This window comes from Spermophilus citellus (genome assembly GCF_964194105.1).
Source record: "Spermophilus citellus genome assembly, chromosome: 5".
NCBI classification, from domain to species: Eukaryota; Metazoa; Chordata; class Mammalia; order Rodentia; family Sciuridae; genus Spermophilus; species Spermophilus citellus.
Window position 1 is genome coordinate 43,731,182 of NC_138186.1, and position 19,346 is coordinate 43,750,527.

Consider the following 19,346-nt stretch of genomic DNA (forward strand, 5'->3'; position numbering starts at 1 on the left):
TTGCATATGTTGAACCAGCCTTGAATCCTGGGATAAAAACAAGGATGCTTCCCTTTAGCTAAAGGTTCCAGTCATTCCTTTGCCTAAAGCCCAAACTGAAGCCTTTCCTCTATATTACAGCTCACATGCCTTGATTTTGGTTCTACCCTCACTGAGTCAAAAATTCCCATCCCTCATAAGTACGGCGCTCACTGACCCTTCTCCTTCAGACTGAGCTCAAGTGTCACCTCACAGTAAAGCCTATGCTGAGGATAATCGTAAAAAAATGATAACCATCTCCCCCATCTTCCCTACTTTGCTTTTTTTTCTCTAAATCAGTCTACTTTCCGATGCTCCTAATTTTGACTACAGGCATGTTATTATTAATGTTTGTGTCTTCTATCTGAAGGTAAGTTCCACCAGGGCAGGATTTGTTACCTTGGTTTGGTTCGATGTCTCTTCCATGTGCCTGGAATAAGGCCAGGCACATAATAAATACTCAAACACTTGATATGTGTGAATAATTCCAAGGACCAGAACACCTTAAATCTGAGTATAAAGTAGGATACGTATGGATATTCCTGGATGTGGTTGGGGGTCCTCTTTGTGCATGCATATATGGGTGGCTTCTTACTACCTAATTCCATACCAGGAGACCCTCACTCAGCAAGCTCTACAGCATTCTCCACATTCTGGACACAGCATCAAGTCGGTGACCAAGAGAGAAAATGTGACCACTAGTTGGGATGTCAGCCTCCTGCAGTCAGAAGGAGTAGCCCCAAACAAGTTGCAGGATGCAGAGGGGTAAAATCCTTTCAATGAATCCTTCCAGAATTTATTACTTCCTACTTCACAGCTGTGGGCCACTGCATCATGTGGAACATCAGGAAGCTCCCAGGCCACAATCTCTAAACTCTGGGGCCACACAGCAAAGGTCAAAATAAGATTTGGATTCAGGATCACAGGATGATTGATTTTGGGGAATGCAGGTGCCAAGGGGACGAGGGCTGAGGATTGTAGACAACAGGCTCTTGTCTGGTTGGGTCTCAAAGGGAAATAAAAAGAGGCAGGATGCCTGTGTTCTGGACTCTCAGAGCTGTGTTGGAGTAGCCCTCCATGCTCAGAGATAATGAGTGATTGTCAACCAGGAGAAGGGTGTACCTCTGGTATCCAGGAATATGGTGGTTGGAAACCTGGGTAATGAAGGTCTGGAGAGGTAGAGAGGAACCACTTTTAGATTTCACATGAGAAACTGGACAGAAAACTGGGTTCACACTCATCAAAGACCTGGTTGATTGTAGAGAAATATTATCTTCAGTTTCTGACACTTCTACTCTGGACCCTCTAGGTATACTCTTTCCATGACCACTAGAAAAGTTGCCAACTCCTAGTAAAAGCCCAAGTTTCCAGTAGAAGCTCCCACTGACTAAGATATCTGAGAAGCCATGGCTTAATGCAGGTTCCCTGGGGCCAGACTTAGAAAGAACCATGACATTATACCACATTGAGGGTGACTCTGGGAACCCCAGAATGAGGAACCAGGGTAGAACACTTCATCATGTGGTACAGTTTTTACTCTTTCCTCCTCCTTGATTCTTTGTGTCCACCCAGCATGAGGGGGCCCTGGCTCTAGAAGAGGAGAAATCCCCCAAACCAATTCCCCTCTCTCATCTTCTTTTCCCATTTATCCCATGTGTGTGTTTGAATTATACCTATAAATACAGAGCACTGCCTAAAAAGTAATATAGCCTACTGATGAATGACAGAGCTCTTAACTATGAAAGTATTACCCTAGTGATAACCAGAGACCTCCTCCGGCACCCAACCCAAAACCCCTGAGCCTGTCCCCAATCAGAACCCATCCCTCCCCCACAAGAGTTCACTAGGCTGTGCTGTTGTCCCAGGTTCAACCAAACAGGGCCAGCCATTGTCACCAGATGGTTACTTGGCCTGGAAGTGAAGTCCTGTTTGTGATATTAAAAAAAGATATCTTGGTCATCTTTAAGGCCCAGATGGCCTCAGATTGAAAGCCTGTTTTTTATAAAATGGATGTTTAATATAGAGATTTGTTCTTGGTTGTGTTCACAGCACTTAGGATTGTGTTTTCTTTTTTTTTCTTTTTTTTTATTGATTATTTAAAGCATTACATAGCTCATGATATATCATCTTTCATACATTTGACTCAAATTGTGTTTTGAACTCCCATTTTCACCCCAAATACAGATTGCAGAATCACATCTGTTACATATTCACATTTTTACATAATGCCATATTAGTGACTGTTGTATTCTGCTACCTTTCCTATCCTCTACTATCCTCCCTCCCCTCCCCTCCCCTCCCATCTTCCCTCTCTACCTCCCCTGCTGTTGTTCAATTCTCTCCCTTTTTTTTCCCTCCCCCTTGCCCCTCATGACCTCTTATAATTTTATGTATCATTGAAGGTCTCCTACCATTTCCGTATGCTTTCCCTTCTCTCTCCATTTCTCTCCCCCCATTCGTCTTTGTTTACTGTAGTCTTTTCCTCATGCTCTTCCTTCCTGTTCTGTTCTTAGTTGCTCTCTTTATATCAAAGCAGACATTTGGCATTTGTTTTTTAGGGCTTGGCTAGCTTCGCTTAGCATAATCTGCTCTAATGCCATCCATTTCCCTGCAAATTCTATGATTTTGTCATTTCTTAGTGCTGCATAATACTCCATTGTGTATAGATGCCACATTTTTTTTATCCATTCATCTATTGAGGGGCATCTAGGTTGGTTCCACAGTCTAGCTATTGTGAATTGTGCCGCTATAATCATTGATGCAGCCGTATCCCTATAGTGCGCTCTTTTAAGGTCCTCAGGGAATAGTCCGAGAAGTGCGATAGCTGGGTCAAATGGTGGATCCATTCCCAGCTTTCCCAGGAATCTCCATACTGCTTTCCAAATTGGCCTCACCATTTTGCAGCCCCACCAGCAGTGTACAAGTGTACCCTTTTCCCCACATCCCCGCCAACACTTATTGTTGTTTGACTTCATAATGGCTGCCAATCTTACTGGAGTGAGATGGTATCTTAGGGTGGTTTTGATTTGCATTTCTCTTAACAGACCTAAAAGAGTCTACAAAGAAGCTGCTAGAGTTAATAAATGAATTCAGCAAAGTGGCAGGTTATAAAATCAACACGCATAAATCAAAGGCATTCCTGTATATCAGCAACAAAACCTCTGAAATGGAAATAAAGAAAACCACTCCATTCACAATATCCTCAAAGAAAATAAGATACTTGGGAATCAACCTAACAAAAGAGGTGAAAGATTCATACAATGAAAACTACAGAACCCTAAAGAGAGAGATAGAAGAAGATCTCAGAAGATGGAAAAATGTACCCTGTTCATGGATAGGCAGAACTAACATCATCAAAATGGCAATATTACCCAAAGTTCTCTACAGGTTTAATGTGATGCCAATCAAAATCCCAACGGCATTTCTTGTAGAAATAGACAAAGCAATCATGAAATTCATATGGAAAAACAAAAGACCCAGAATAGCAAAAGCAATTCTAAGCAGGAAGTGTGAATCTGGAGGTATAGCGATATCAGAGGTCAAACTGTACTACAAAGCAATAGTAACAAAAACAGCATGGTACTGGTACCAAAACAGGCAGGTGGACCAATGGTACAGAATAGAGGACACAGAGACTAATCCACAAAGTTACAACTATCTTATATGTGATAAAGGGGCTAAAAGCATGCAATGGAGGAAGGATAGCATCTTCAACAAATGGCGCTGGGAAAATTGGAAATCCATATGCAACAAAATGAAATTGAATCCCTTTCTCTCGCCATCCACAAAAATTAACTCAAAATGGATCAGGGAGCTAGATATCAAATCAGAGACACTGTGTCTGATAGAAGAAAAAGTTGGCTCCGATCTACATATTGTGGGGTTGGGCTCCAAATTCCTTAATAGGACACCCATAGCCCAAGAGTTAATAACAAGAATAAACCAATGGGACTTACTTAAACTAAAAAGTTTTTTCTCAGCAAGAGAAACAATAAAAGAGGTAAATAGAGAGCCTACATCCTGGGAACAAATTTTTACCCCCCACACCTCAGATAGAGCCCTAATATCCAGAATGTACAAAGAACTCAAAAAATTAAACAATAAGATAACAAATAACCCAATCAACAAATGGGCCAAGGACCTGAACAGACACTTCTCAGAGGAGGACATACAATCAATCAACAAGTACATGAAAAAATGCTCACCATCTCTAGCAATCAGGATTGTGTTTTCTTGTATAGTTTATATTTTAAAAACGTTTATAGGAGTGCAGTGCTCCTTACACAAATACAAAGGGAAGAAAACCCAATATTTCAGGCTATGCCTTAGTTGTAGTGCTGGTGACAGATCATCAACAATTAACAACAACAACAACAAAAAGTTCACTAGGCTGCCCCTTTCCATGGCCTTTTATGTATAATTCCGGCTCATCCCTCTTTGGTTTCCATTGCCTTAATGTCCTGATTTCCTCCTTGTTTTAACATCTTCATGGGGCTCCCTTATCTTCCTAAACCAACACTACAGGGGGTCCTTTTATCCCAACTTCATTCTAAAGTTGATGAATCCAGGGTTGATTTTTTGAATGGTGCCCCTGTATCCCAGGAACAGCAGAAGAAAGAACTGTCAGGGACTCAATGGTCCATGGCCACATCTAGAAGACCAAGAGAATCCACTGTGTGTGATCCCCTGTAATCCTGGATACCAGAGAACTGTTTGTGATATTCAGAAAAGATACCTTGGTCATCTTTAAGGCCCAGATGGCCTCAGTTTGAAACCCTATAGGGAGGGTTTCAATGGGGAGGAAATATACTTCACCTGTGTTTGTGGTAAGAGTTGGGACTCTGGAAACTGACACAGTATGAAGTCGCCCCTTATGTAAAGCATCTGGGAGCTCAAATAGACCAGGCATTTTCCCAGATGAGGACAGGAAAAGCAAGCTCAGGTATTCTGTACTCTGCCTTATAGCCACATAGGGGAAACATTTGAAAGTGTCTGAACAACTCTGGAGGGGACCAAGCTGTGGAAGGAGTGAGGCAGAGATGTCTGATCCAGGGGGTGCATCAAATGTGGGGATGAAGATGCTTCTGAGCAGTCCTGGAATTGTACAGGTATTTGAGCAGTTTCCCACAAGGAATCCTTCAGACTCCTCATTCTTCTTCCCAAACTATTTTCTCTGTTTTCTTGATAATATCCTGGAAAACTGAGAGCTTCCGAGAAATATCTGTGATACTAATTTTTTAGCCCCCCCTTTCCCATACTGTAATCTTTGGAAGTCACTATGTGAAGCTCACACTTATGAGGTGTCCTGCTATAAACATTTGCATGCAGATTTTTGTTTGAACATAATTATTCAAATTAATTGGGAAAGACCTAAAAAAGTATGGTCACTGGGCTGTACAGCAAGTTTACATTTAGTTCTAGAAGAAAATGTCAAATGTCTCCTATTGTGGCTATACCATTTTGCATCCCTGCCAGCAAAGAATGAGAGTTAATGTTGCTCTGCATGTTCATTAGCATGTAGTATTACCAGTTTTTAAAAATTTTACACATACTAATGTGTGTGTGATGGTATATAGTTTCTGTTAGCATTTCCCTAATGACTAATGACATTGCACATATTTTCATGCATTTATCTGTCATCTATAAATATTCCTGGGAGAAGTTATTTTCTCAGACTTTTGCCCATTTTTCCTCATATTTTTTGTTAGTCCATTATAATTCTACATAATCATGAAATTTGTTTTTATGTAGTTGTCATGCATACAAAATAATAATATAATTTGTTTTGCCCAGTTTAAAATAAGTTTTTTTCCTTATTGATCAGTTTTTAGGGGATACTTTCTGTATTCTAGATACAAATCTCCTATTAGATATATCATCTTCAATTATTGTATTCCAGTCTGTGGTCTTTACTGACATAACAACACTAACAATAGAAATATATTTTGGGAATAGAAATGAGAAATTGCTAACTGGGATGGTTTCTTGGGAGATGAACTGAAGGACAAGGGATGACATTGGAATGGGGAGCAACATGAATAACTTCCCTTTGTATACTCTGGAGTACCTTTGAATTTTTGTGTGTGTGCATAAATCTTATTTTCAAAAATAAATACCATTAACATCCTTTTCATTTGTGACACTTTTGACAGGTCATATCCAGATCATGCACTAAGACTAGGTGTGTCATAGGCAATGCCATCTGTGTTTGTGGAGGTATACTCTAGGATGCTTGCACAATGATGAAGTGACATAACAACATATTTGTTTTTCTTATTTATTGGTGCATTACAATTGTATCTAATAGTGAGATTCATTATATATAATTATATAATTATACATGCATATAACTTGATCAATCTCATTTCCCATTATCTCTTCTTTCCCTCTCCTTTTCTGTCCCCCTGATCCTCTTGCTCTACTCTATTGGTCTCTCTTCTGCTGTTAGTATTGTTTCTAAGTTACTGCATTATACTTATATTACAAAGGCAGGATTCATTGTTGTATAGCTGGACATGGACATAACCTAAATTTGGTAATTTCATTTCCTAGTACTTCCCCATGTCCTTTCCTTCTCCCTTCCTCTCAATCCCTCTTTTCTACTCTATTGGTTTTCCCTTATATTGATTCCATTTTTTTTCTCTCCAGCTTTTTACCTTTAAGAGAATATTTTCACTTCTTAATTGCTTGAGTTTCACTTAGAATGATATTCTTCGGTTCCAACCATTTTCTGGAAATGACAATGCTTCATTCTTTGTTATGACTGAGTAAAACTCCATTGTTTATATATAGCACATTTTATATCCATTCAACTAATACACACCTAGGCTGGTTCTATAACTTATGCATTATGAATTATGCTGCTATAAAAATTGGTATACATGTCCCAATAGGGTATGCTGATTTTAGTTCTTTTGGATACACATCAAGGAGTTGGGTAGCTGAGTCATATGGTGATACCATTCATTGACTTTAAAGAATCTCGCAAAGTGGTTGTATTAATTTACAGTCCCACCAACAATGTTTTAAGTGTATCTTTCCCCCTGCATCCTCACTAGCATTTGTTGTTAGTTGTATTCTTGATGATTGCCATTCTAACAGGAATAAAATGAAATCCCAGTGTAGTTTTGATTTGCATTTCCCTGATTACTAAGAATGTTGGATTTTTTTAATATATTTGTTACCATTTGTATTTCTTCTCTTGAGAAATGTCTGTTTTTATTTATTTTGACCATTTATTATCTGGGCTATTTTTTTCTGCTGATAAGTTTTTAAGTTGTTTATATGTTCTCAATATTAATCTATAAGAGTATCTGGCAAAGATTTTCTTTCATTCTGTAGGCTTTCTCTTCACATTTTTGTTTCCTTTAATATGCAGAAGGGCTGGGGGCCATTGCCAAGTAGGAATGACTCATCGATATTTCCTTGCCAGCGTACCCCATGTTAAATGGACTTGCCTTGGAAATTTGCTGTGACCTTGCATGTGTGTTTGAGAAAGGTGACCTTGCCCAAGGACCAAGGCGGATCCAGGTTTAGAGCTGATCAGGTTTGAGGAAGTATCCCGGTCCTTGGGTTTAGGGCGTTCCCGGTTTAAGACAATAGGGGTTTTAGGGAAGTTGGAGGTTGAAGATTATTGCTGCTGGGATTAGGGTATTCCTGCTGCTTGTTCCCAATGAGTTCTCGTGAGATTCAAAGGGGATATTGGAAAAGAAAGCCTCGTGGAGTAGGTGAATTGGGCGGAAGGAGAACTGGGATTGCCCCAGAGCGTGTGTGGAGGCCGGTGTGAGTTCGGGAATAAAGATTGCTGTTTGAATCTACAAAGCTGTGGTGGCTCGTGATTCTGTGCCAAGCCGAGACATTGGCACAGAAGGTTTTTGATTTGATGCCACTTATGGATCCTTGGTCTTATTTCTTGAGCTATAGGCATATTATTAAGGAAGTTGATGCCTGAATCAATATGTTAGAGTGTTGGCTCTGTTTTCTTCTGGCAGTTGCAGGGCTTCTTGTCTAATTCCCAAGTCTTTGATTCACTTTTGGTTGATTTTTGTGCAGGGTGAGAGAGAAGGATTTATTTTCATTATTCCATATATGAATTTCCTTTTTCCCCCAATACCATTTGTTTAAAAAGCTATGTTTTCTCCCATTTGTATTTTTGACATGTTTGTCAAGTATCAAATGACTTTATTTCAGTAATTTTTTTCTCTGTACCATCTATTCTATTCCATTGGTCATCATATTTGTTTTGATTCTAATACCATGCTGTCTTGTTACAATAGTTCTGTAATATAATTTGAGATTCAGTATTATGCTGTCTTCAACATTGCTCTTATTGCTATTGTTTTTACCATTCTGTTGTTTTTACTATTCTGAGTCTTCTATTCTTCCATGTGAAATTTAGGACCATTTCCCCTATTTCTTTGAAGAACGGCATTGGTATTCTGATGGAGATTGCATTGAATCCATAGATCACTTTGTGTAATATGACCATTTTGACAATATTAAGCCTGCCTCTTCAAGAATGTGGAAGGTCTTTCCAACTTCTAGTGTCATCTTCAATTTCCTTCTTCAATGTTTTATAATTTTCTCCTTTTTTGCATGCTAATAATTTAAAATTTTAATTTTCTTTATAACAGTATAAAGTAGCAAATAGAAACTATCACCATAACAAGCTGTATGAGACCATAGAGGAAGGTAAAAACACATTTAATATCTTTAATGGTACTGTTTTTCTAATTTTTGAACAAGAAGTCCACATCTTCATTGTGCATAATATGTAACCAGCCCTATTTTTTCATCACTCTTCCTTCTGAGGCAGGTCTCAAGCCTTTCTTTATCCTAAACCTCTTTTTTCTACAGTATCTGGAGGATTCCTATTGATTGTCACTGCTTTGAAGGGCACCACTACTCTCCTGATTCTTCTATCGCTTCTCTTATGGAATCTAGAACTGAACCAAAACTGAATTAATGGGCTCCACAGGTACTAGAGGAAGGCCGTCTCCAACTACAGAGGATGACTTAATTCTCAGTTTCCTTCTAACCTTGACTTGTCTTGGAGAAGAAGTCAAATGCTGGAATGATGCTGTTGAATTTCCCTTGAATTGTTGCATATTTATAAATGCTCAAAATGTAATGACTTAATTAATTTAAAATAGGAAAAACATTTAAATTAAGGAAAATTTGATATAGCATGTCATGGTTATAAAACATACAAGCAAAAAATTAAGTAACCAGGCTGAACTATAAATGGCTAGCTGTGGAACTGCAAAGGTTAGAAGTGCTACTATTTTAAACATTTTCCATTAGAAGTGAATCAGTATAGCTGTTGTACTGGCATATTTAAAGCAACTAAATATGCTATTAACATGAAGCTCAGATTATGCTATTAAAGACATTGTTTTCTTTTGGGGAGGCCATGTTGAGGATGGAACCCTGGGTTTCTTGCATGCTATGCCAGCACACTACCATTGAGCCACATCCATAGCCCTCCAAAGACTTTTGAGCACTAATATTTCAAGACATCTCTCACCTTCTTGTTTAGATGTTCTCTCAGGTTTGTTTGTTTTTTCAGGCTATTTTGAATGAAATTGTTATCCTGATTTATTTCTCTGCAGATTCATTGTTAATATATTGGAATATATTGATTTTTTGTATGTCAATCTTTTATCTTGACACTTAGCTAAAGTTATCAGCTCTGGAAATGGGGTGTTTTGCATCTTGTAAGTATAGAATCAAATCATCAGCAAATAGACATTATTTGACTTCTTTTCTTATTTGTGTTCCTTTAAATTATGTCTCTTGCCTAATAGCCCTGGCTAGAGTTTTAAGTACTACCTTGAATAGGGATGAACATCCCTATTGAACACGAATGAACATCCTTGTCTAAAATACTTTTAGTTGTTCACCATTTACTATGACGTTGGCTTTGGGTTTGACATATATACAAGTAACTTACCTCAGCAAGTCCCTTTAAGTTACTTAATCCTTAGTTTCTTCAGCGTTTTTAACATGAATGGGCACTGGATTCTGTTGAAGGTTTTTTTTTTGTGTGTGAATCTACTAAGATAATCATGTGATCTTTGTATTTAGTTCTACTTATGTGATATATTGTATTTATTAATTTTCATATGTTGAACAAAACTTGCCATTCTTGATGGAGTGCACTTGATTATGGTGTACATTTTTCTCAATGTGTTTTTTTAATACAGATTGCTAATATTGTATTAAGACTTTTTGCATCTATGTTCATCAAGCATATTGATGTATAGTTTTGTTTTCTTGATGTGTCTTTGTTTTGGCATCAGAGTGATACTGACTTCATAGAATAAGAACACATTTCTTCAAAAGTATTCCTATTGGGTGGATGTATCACCATAATATATATTTAATACAGAAAATTATAAAATTCCGACAGGATAAATGACAAGTTAAAAATAATTCGTACATTTAGACCAGAAAATTTTTATTCTATTTCTTTCTAGTCTCTTATCATGCTCCTCCTACAGCCTGAATGCTGCACTTTCTCTTTACCTCTCTCTCTTTCCTTCATATAATGAATACAAGCTTCAGTGGTCCCAGCATTGCCCTCTTCCAATGCCATTTCCCAGATCAGTGGTTCTCTGGTCCTCTGAGGGGGCAATTTCTCTGCTTCTCCTCCCTTCTCACACCCCAGTACTATTTCCCCACTTCTTATCCCAGAGGATGAACTTTCTCTTTTCACTTGGAAAAAAAAGTAGAACTCAAGTAAAAACTGCCTCATAATCCCTCACCACAGCTGAAACTGTCTCATCCATCTTCACACCAGTGATAATGGATGGTCTGTTGCTGTCTAAGGCCACCCCTGCATTTGGGAACAAGATTGGCCCCTCCCTACCCTGAATCATCACCTTCTAACTCTCTGGGCAAATTAATTCTTGCATTCAATTATAATGCAATATTTCCCATTAGAAGAAACACAGATAAACTCAGTAAATAAAACAAAATCCCTTCCTAAAAATCTACCACCTGATCATATGTCTTCCTCTGATTACTGCCTCATTTATTTTAATTTTTAATTTTTAATTATTATTTATTTTTTAAAAATACATGACAACAGTGGAATGCATTACAATTTTTATTACACGTATAGAGCACAATTTTTCATATCTCTGTATATAAAGTATGTTCACACCAATTTATGCCATTATACATGTACATTTTTTTTTGCAATTCAATTCTTAATGCACATATATACCACAATTTTTCTTATCTCTGTTTGTAAATAAGGTATGTTGACACCCAATTCAAGTCCTCATACATGTATTTTGTATAATGATGACCATCAGATTCCACCATCTTCCTCTAAATACTGCCTCATTTAGTTTTAATTTTTGTATTAGAGATTGAACTCAAGGGCCACTGAGGCACATCCACAGCCCTTTTTTTTTCTTCATTTTGAGAAAGCATCTCTCTAACTTGTTTAGGGACTCAATAAGTTGCTGAGTCTGGCTTTGAACTTGGAATCCTCCTGCCTCAGCCTCCCAAGCCACTGGGATTATAGGTATACACCACAATGCTGAGCACTGCCCATTCCTCTGATATACCTCACAGAGTGATATCTGAGTCTATTCTCTCACGTTGTCTTTTTAAACACTGAATTTTATTTTTTCTAGTGGAACCATGGATGTATTTGAAATTTAAAATATTTCTACCAGGCTTGGTAAAAATACAAATTATCCCAATCTTCTAAAGCCCTATTTTCTGATTCCCAGAGGCAACCTGCTTTACTTTCTTTATCTGATGCTTTCATTGTGGAATTCCTATTATTCAGTTTTGGGAAATCCTTTATTGATAGCTAATGCTCTTAGAGTTCTTCTGCTTTCCTTACCATTATTTTTTCTATTGTATAACTTCTTTTCTGATACAACTTTTAGTCATCCAAATCATCTATAGATTTATCATGTATATGATCAGTATTGAATTTCTAAAAACTTCTTTTTTTCTGTATATAATTGTGCATAAGTCCACTATTTGTTCAAAAAATCGTATATTTTACATGTTATAGCAATTATTGAGAATAGTTGTAGTGGATCAAGCAAAGAAGTTGGGACCAGCAGTTCTCAAAGTGTGACTGTGGAGTCCTTGGAGGTATTCAGATCTTTGCACATGATTCATATGATTAAAAACTATTTTTATAATGTCACTAAAACATCACTTACACTGAAGTAAAACTTGTCAAGATGGAAACCAAGGTACAAAACTGCAATAGTATTTATTGTATTTCTGAGCATGTTTTAACTGCACAAGGGAAAATGCCAGTTCACTTGAATATGTCCTGTTTGAAGAAATAAAAATTATTAACTTTATTAAATCTCCATTCGAGTTCACATTACAAAAATATTTATTCAATAGAATGGGAAGTACAAATAAAACACTTCTGCTACATTGCAAAGTAGGGTGTCTGTGTCAACAAAAACTATTTGGTGAGTTGTACTAGCCCCATTTTTATGGGATACCATTTCTGCTACATAGAATGAATGACAGAGAAACCATTCCTTGGACTTCAATATGTGACCAACATTCTAAAAAATGACCTGAGCCTGTCTCTTCTAGATTGTCCACTAACAATAATATTTTCAATGATAAAATGTATAGTCTTAGAAGGAAATCAGAATCTGTGAAAATCTGAATCAACCATTATGAACTTGACAGAGACCCCAATGCTTATAACACTTTCTGGTGAAATCTGTGGTATTATCAACATGTGACCTCTTGATTAGTTGCACTGTAATGTATGTACACTAGAAGGTCTATATAATTTATAGAATAATGCATGACTTAAAAAAATATCATGCATTAGTACAAGAGCAATTCATTACGCAAGACACACCCACAGCATTTCATGCAGCAAAATATGAACTATTCAAAGATTATGTTTCAGGGTCCATATGGCAAAGAACTTTTAAGAACCTGACATGTATATCAATATAGTGTGGTATCAAAGATGAAGAACCAGAGTCACCTAAAACGTTATTTAAAAAGATTCCTCTCACATATTAGTTCGAGGCTGCATTTTTTGTTTCAAACAAAATCATTAAATGCAGAAGATATGAACATGTACCAGTTTTCTAAAAAAAGACAAATCAAAAAGACATTTAAAACTGTAAAAAAAACAATAGCTAGACTGTGGAACCAACCCAGATGCCCTTCAATAGATGAATGGATTAAAAAATATGGCATTTATACACCATGGAGTATTACACAGCACTAAAAAGTGACAAAATCATGGAATTTGCAGGGAAATGGATGGCACTAGAGCAGATTATGCTAAGTGAAGCTAGCCAATCCCTAAAAAAACAAATGCCAAATGTCTTCTTTGATATAATGAGAGCAACTAAGAACAGAGCAGGGAGAAAGAGCAGGAAGAAAAGATTAACATTGAACAGAGACATGAGGTGGGAGGGAAAGGGAGAGAAAAGGGAAATTGCATGGAAATGGAAGGAGACCCTCATTGTTATACAAAATTACATATAAGAGGTTGTGAGGGGAATGGGAAAAAAACAAGGAGAGAAATGAATTACAGTAGATGGGGTAGAGAGAGAAGATGGGGGGGGAGAGGAGGGGGGATAGTAGAGGATAGGAAAGGTAGCAGAATACAACAGTTACCAATATGGCATTATGTAAAAATGTGGATGTGTAACCGATGTGATTCTGCAATCTGTATTTGGGGTAAAAATGGGAGTTCATAACCCACTTGAATCTAATGTATGAAAGATGATATGTCAAGAGCTTTGTAATGTTTTGAACAACCAATAAAAAAATTAAAAAATTAAAAAAAATGTAAAAAATAAAAAAAGATCCACTCTTCTGATTAAATCTTTGTTTTGGAAAACAGTTATTTTTCTTTCAAACTATTCTATTGACATACAATTGTTTATAAATACTCTGAATGAATAAAATATCATCTTTAAAATGGAATTAATTTCTAATTGTTAAACATACTCCACATAAACCTTTGAGGCATACAAAGATCCTGAAACCAAACCATTCTAGAACTCCCTGAAGCAGGAATCAGGGAACCTTGTGACAAAGAGCACTCTGTGAAGGAGAAGTGGTCAGGTTGAAGACCCAGGTCCCTGGGCGTGGCTCTTAGTGTTTAGAGCTGTGTCTAGGGTGTGGATGCAGAGCTCTGGGGATTCCCCTTCTCCTTGGCGTTTCTCTTCTCCCTCTCCCAACCTGGGCCAGGTGATTCTGCCCAGACACTCCTGAAGTGGCCCCAGGTCTCGCTCCTATTGCGCGGTTAAGCTCCCAGAGAAGCCAATCAGCATTACAGTGGTTTGGGTTTTGAAGTCCCCACCCACCATCCAGGACTTAGAACCTCCACAGAAGTGCAGGCTGGAGGTGATGGCGCCCCAAACCCTGCTCCTGCTGCTACTGGGGGCCGTGTCCCTGATGGAGACCTGGGCAGGTTGAGTGCGGGGTCAGGAAGGAACCTGACTATGCTAGGAAGGACCGTCCCCTTGCTCCTCCCACCCAGGTAAGTCGGTCTCCTGCTCCTGTCCCAGACTGTCCCCTGTGTGGTGCGGCTAGTCCTGGCTCTTCACTCAGCCTCTAAATCCTTCTCTTTTGTCCCACCACCTTTGCTTCTCCGAAGCCAATTCCTCTCCTCCTGGATCCTGGAGCAGGGCTCTGGGAGAAGGGTGGACCTGGTCTCAGTATCCCTGCCTACAGGCTCCCACTCCTTGAGGTATTTCGACACCTCTGTGTCGCGGCCGGGCCATGGGGAGCCCCGCCTCATCTCCGTGGGCTACGTGGACGACACGCAGTTCCAGCACTTTGACAGCGACTCTGAGTCCCAGAGGATGAAGCCATGGTCGCCCTGGGTGGAGCAGGAGGAGCAGAAGCATTGGGACACATGGAATTCCAAGGACTCCGCAAAGAATTTCCAAGCATGCTTGACCAACCTGCTGAGCCACCACAACCAGAGCGAGGGCGGTTAGTGGCCCCAGGCCAGGCCCCTGTCTGAGGTCTAAATCTCTTCCTGTCCTGAAAGCACTGTCCCGAGTCCACAGGGATCCCTGATTCTGAGGGAGTCATGGAGTCCCCTGACCCAGAAAGCATCCACTGGGACTGTGATCGGGTTTTGTTTACATTTGGGGGCAGGGGAGGGGAACAGGGGGCTTGGTCGGGGTGAGGATGCCCCTGACCGTGGGGGTGGGGACAGGCTCTCACACCATCCAGAGAACCTACGGCTGCGAAGTGGGGCAAGATGGGCACCTGATTCGCGGGTTCTACCGGTTGGCATATGATGGGGAGGATTACCTCGCCCTGAATGAGGACCTGAGCTCCTGGACTGTGGCAGACTCGGTGGCTCAGATCATCCAGCGATACTGGAAGGCGCCTGGTGTCACGAAGCTCCACAGGGTCCACCTGGAAAACACCTGTGTGGAGAAGCTCCTCAGATATCTGGAGAGCAGGAAAGAGACCCTGCAGCGCTTAGGTATGAGGGGCTGCGGGATACCTGGCTGAGCTCCTGTAGATCTCTCCACTTGCTTCCCAAAAGAAGGCAAGGAGAATGATGGCACCCACTCTAGAACATTGCCCTGTTCCTTGTCCAGCGGGAAGTGGGTCTGCCTGGATTCCAAGGTATCCTACTAAAGAAGAGTTAAAGGCTGCTTGCTCTCAGGACAAGTAAAGGATCCAGTCTCTCTCCTGGCTGGTGAGAAACACAATAAATAACTGACCACAGTTCTCTGGCAGCAGTCTTGGCATCAAGGATAGATTGGAGGTCCATTCCAGCCTAGTGTCTTTGGAGGTCTGACTCCAGCTTTTCTATATCACTCAGTCTCCACCCACCCTGAGACTTAAGTTCCCTGTAACCTCTTCCATTGGGTTGTCTTAACCTGATTCTAGAACTTTGCAAGGAATAGGACATCATGCCAGAAGAATGAGTCCAAGCTTATGTCTAGGTTTTGTGCTTGCTCCCTCCCTGACCCTAATTGTGCTGACCATTCTCTGGATGGTGGTCCATTGGAGGTAATGTCCAAATGTCTGAATTTCCTTGTTCTTTCATTCAGATCCTCCAAAGACACATGTGACTCACCACCCTAGCCCTGAAGGGGACGTCATTCTGAAGTGCTGGGCCCTGGGCTTCTACCCTAAGGAGATCACCCTGAACTGGCAACGAGATGGGGAGGACCAGACCCAGGACATGGAACTTGTGGAGACCAGACCTGCAGGGGATGGAAACTTCCAGAAATGGGCAGCTGTGGTGGTGTCTGCTGGAGCGGAGCAGAGATACACATGCCATGTGCATCATGAAGGGCTGCCTGAGCCCCTCATCCTGAGATGGGGTAAGGATAGGGTGAGGGCCCAGAGCCTGTTGTCAGGAAAGCAGGAAGCTTTCTGGAGACCCTCAGCAGGGTAGGGACTGAGAGATGGAGATCAGGGCCTTTCGTCTAACTTCACTTCGTCTCCCAGAGCCACCTGTTCAGTCCACCATCCCCATCATGGGAACTGTTGCTGGTCTGGTTGTCCTTGGAACTCTTGTCATTGGAGCTGTGGTAGCTTTTGTTTTTTGGAAGAAGAAAAACACAGGTAGGGAAAATGCAAGGTCTGAATTTTTCTCCCACTGGTGATTTCAAGCACTTGGGAGAAGTAGTCTCTACCTTTTTAATGGGAAGTAATACCTTCACACATATGTTTCCTCAGCCTAGGAACCTGTTTATTCTTTGTAAAGCAGGTAGAAAATATAGGACAAATTTATTCTCCTGAAACTTGTGATGATGTGACCTGATTCCCAGCATTTGGAGGCCCCCAGGGAATTTCCCTGCTGAGGACAGACACCCAGGAGAGCTGTTGACTCCATCTTTACCCATCTCCTTTCTTCTTGTCTCCTGATCCTTCCCTACATCTGCAGTCACAGTTCTAGAAACTTTCCTGAGTTCCAGAAAATAAGAGTACCTCTAAGACCTCCCTCCAATCTGCTCTCTCACAGGATGTTTTCTTCCCACAGATGGAAAAGAAGGGACCTATGCTCCAGCTGCCCGTAAGTTTTATGAACAATGATCCCTGGGACCTTCTGGGTAGAGTAGAAGGGAATGATGGGAGAGCTGATCCATCCCATAATTCCTCCATTAGCCACATCTCCTTGGGCTCTGACCAGGATGACTTTTTGTTCCTGGGTAATGACAGTGCTCAGGGCTCTGATGTGTCTCTCACTGCTTAAAAAGGAGAGACCTGGGAATACTTGAAGAGGGAATGGAATTGAAGCATGGGGAAACTCTTGGGTTACAGGCCTCTCTATATTTGGACATGTTGAGCATGTAATGGGTCATTCAGAGTGTCTCCACTTAGAAAGACTGAGATAAATTTGCTCCTAATATTTTATTTTCTAATGTGAGCAGGCTTCTGTGTGACCGAGTGACATAGGATTTGTTTGGTTCTCTTCCTGCTCCCTACCGTGACTTCAAGAAGTCCCAACTACTTTTTGTGCAACTGGCATCTAATTGTATCTATGTGTCTGTGTTCTTATCAGCTTAAAGTGAGGAAATGGAAAGAAGAACCTCTCCTTGAGTATCAAGACCCCTCCCCACACCATCCTGTTCTCTTCTTCAATCAACTTTCCTGTATACCAGATGTGGGGCTGGAACATCTCCATTCTTCACTTGGCTTTGTTGCCCTGGGCTATAGCTTCTTATTTCCCTACTGAAAAACAGAATCTGGATATTGATTTGTATTTCAAATTTGTGCCGTGAAATGTGGTTGATGGGTCAGTTAAATGAAAAGAGGAGTCCTAAAATTTCTGAGAGAAAATAAAGCCTGAAACCTTGAGAATCCACATGTTTTCTGTGCTGAGGGTGTTGCAGGTGAGGACAAGAGAGGGATGAAAACAGCTACAAGGTGGCACCCAGGCTGCACTCAGTACATCCTGGGCATGGATGTGGTCACTCAGCTGGATCATCTTCCCTGCTCCTTGGTCATTGTCCCTTCAGTTGAACTTCATCCCACCAGGACCTCTGATGACAGGGGCTCATGTGACAGGGTTAGAATATGCTCAAACATGAGTCTGACCTTCTCTCATCTTTGTTTGTTTGTTTGTTTCTCAGTTTCTGTAGAGAATGATCCCTGTTCTTGTTATTAAGTGTGAGTTCTTCTCCTTCTCTTCTGGCTGTCTCTCATCTTTAACAGAAGCAGAAGTCCTTTTTCCTGTCCTTGTCCCACAAAACTCAGAGCAGTTTCCTGTATTGTATTTTCCACCATTTCTCCAGTACTTTTAAAGGAACCAGATTATAATAAGAGTAGAGAAGAAGAATATCATGATTTCTTATCTTAGATAAATTCCTCCTAGTGTCCCATCTTCTCTACTCAGAAGTTTCACTGCGCTGAGCTCTACTACTCCATTTCAGATTCCTGGACTGACAAAACAGACTTTTATAAAGGTTTCCTTTAGCTGGAAATTAGGACCCATTAGTCAAGGATCATCTTTCCTGAAGATCAAAACACGTGAGTGCTATGGAGTGCAGGAGGGCTGGTGTGGAGGAAGGAGAGCAGCATGTGTGAGAAAAGCCCAGTGACTCTGATCTCAGTGTGAGAAGCCTTGTGCTGCAGATGCCACAGCAGCATTTGGTCTGAGGCTCCATTAATAAAGACTGTGTCTCTAGAAGAGGGAGGGGTTGACACTGAACATTCATTCAGCTCTCATTTGTTGAGTACTGAGTAGATGACACACATTTTGTATCCAGGATACATAAGGGAACTGAAAACAAGCCCAAACAGCCACCCTTATAGAGCCTGTGTTCTATAGGAAAGAGGAAGAAGATACACTCTAAGCACAGTAAATGAGGGCAGTGTTCATGTTAGGTGGTGAATGATTCAGGGAAGGTATCAGAGTGAGTGTGTGTGGCTAGGGAAGATAGCTGTTTTATTAGGGTGCTCAGCATGGGACTTATTAGCAAGATGAGCTTTGTGGAAAGATTCAAAGGACATGAAAGAATTTGTCATGAAGATATTTGGAGGAAGATCTCATGAAAATACACCAGGGCAGCCTCCTGTGTGTGTGTTCTGGGGACAGCAAGGATCTGAGACTTCCTGATCTGTCACTGAGAGGAGGTCAGAGGCACAGCAAGTCACCGAAGATCTGGAGGTTAACTAAAGGAATCTTGCATTGAGTGAAGCAGTTTTAAGCAAAGACAGACCTGGTGCATCTTTTCAAAGCATCACTTTGCTGAGCTGAGAACTGAATTGAGACAGGAGGACAAGCAAGGCAGCGGGAAACTGTGGAGAACTAGTCAGTCCTAGGCTGGAGGTGTCAGTCATTTCACCTGGAGTCTGAGCAGAGGAAATACTGAAAG

At 40.5% G+C, this 19,346-nt stretch overlaps 2 protein-coding genes across 7 annotated transcripts in view; both read left to right on the top strand.

Annotated features, from left to right (window-relative positions):
* LOC308648830 (patr class I histocompatibility antigen, A-126 alpha chain-like) overlaps positions 1-19,346 on the top strand; it is a 365,404-nt gene that overhangs the window by 188,904 nt on the left and 157,154 nt on the right. The window contains exons 5-7 of one of the 6 annotated variants that reach the window (XM_081293889.1): positions 16,071-16,346; positions 17,009-17,041; positions 17,531-17,586. The exons of the other annotated variants lie outside the window; for them this stretch is intronic. Of the exons in view, the coding sequence (XP_081150015.1) occupies positions 16,071-16,346; positions 17,009-17,041; positions 17,531-17,535 (314 nt within the window). The 3' untranslated portion in view covers positions 17,536-17,586. Of the gene's footprint in view, positions 1-16,070; positions 16,347-17,008; positions 17,042-17,530; positions 17,587-19,346 lie in introns of those variants that run through there. 6 annotated transcript variants of the gene reach the window in all.
* On the top strand, positions 14,383-15,047 carry LOC308648846 (saoe class I histocompatibility antigen, C alpha chain-like). Its single transcript, XM_081293922.1, has 2 exons — positions 14,383-14,461; positions 14,725-15,047. Exons 1-2 carry the CDS (start codon positions 14,398-14,400, stop codon positions 14,991-14,993), a joined length of 333 nt encoding a protein of 110 aa, XP_081150048.1. The 5' UTR covers positions 14,383-14,397; the 3' UTR covers positions 14,994-15,047.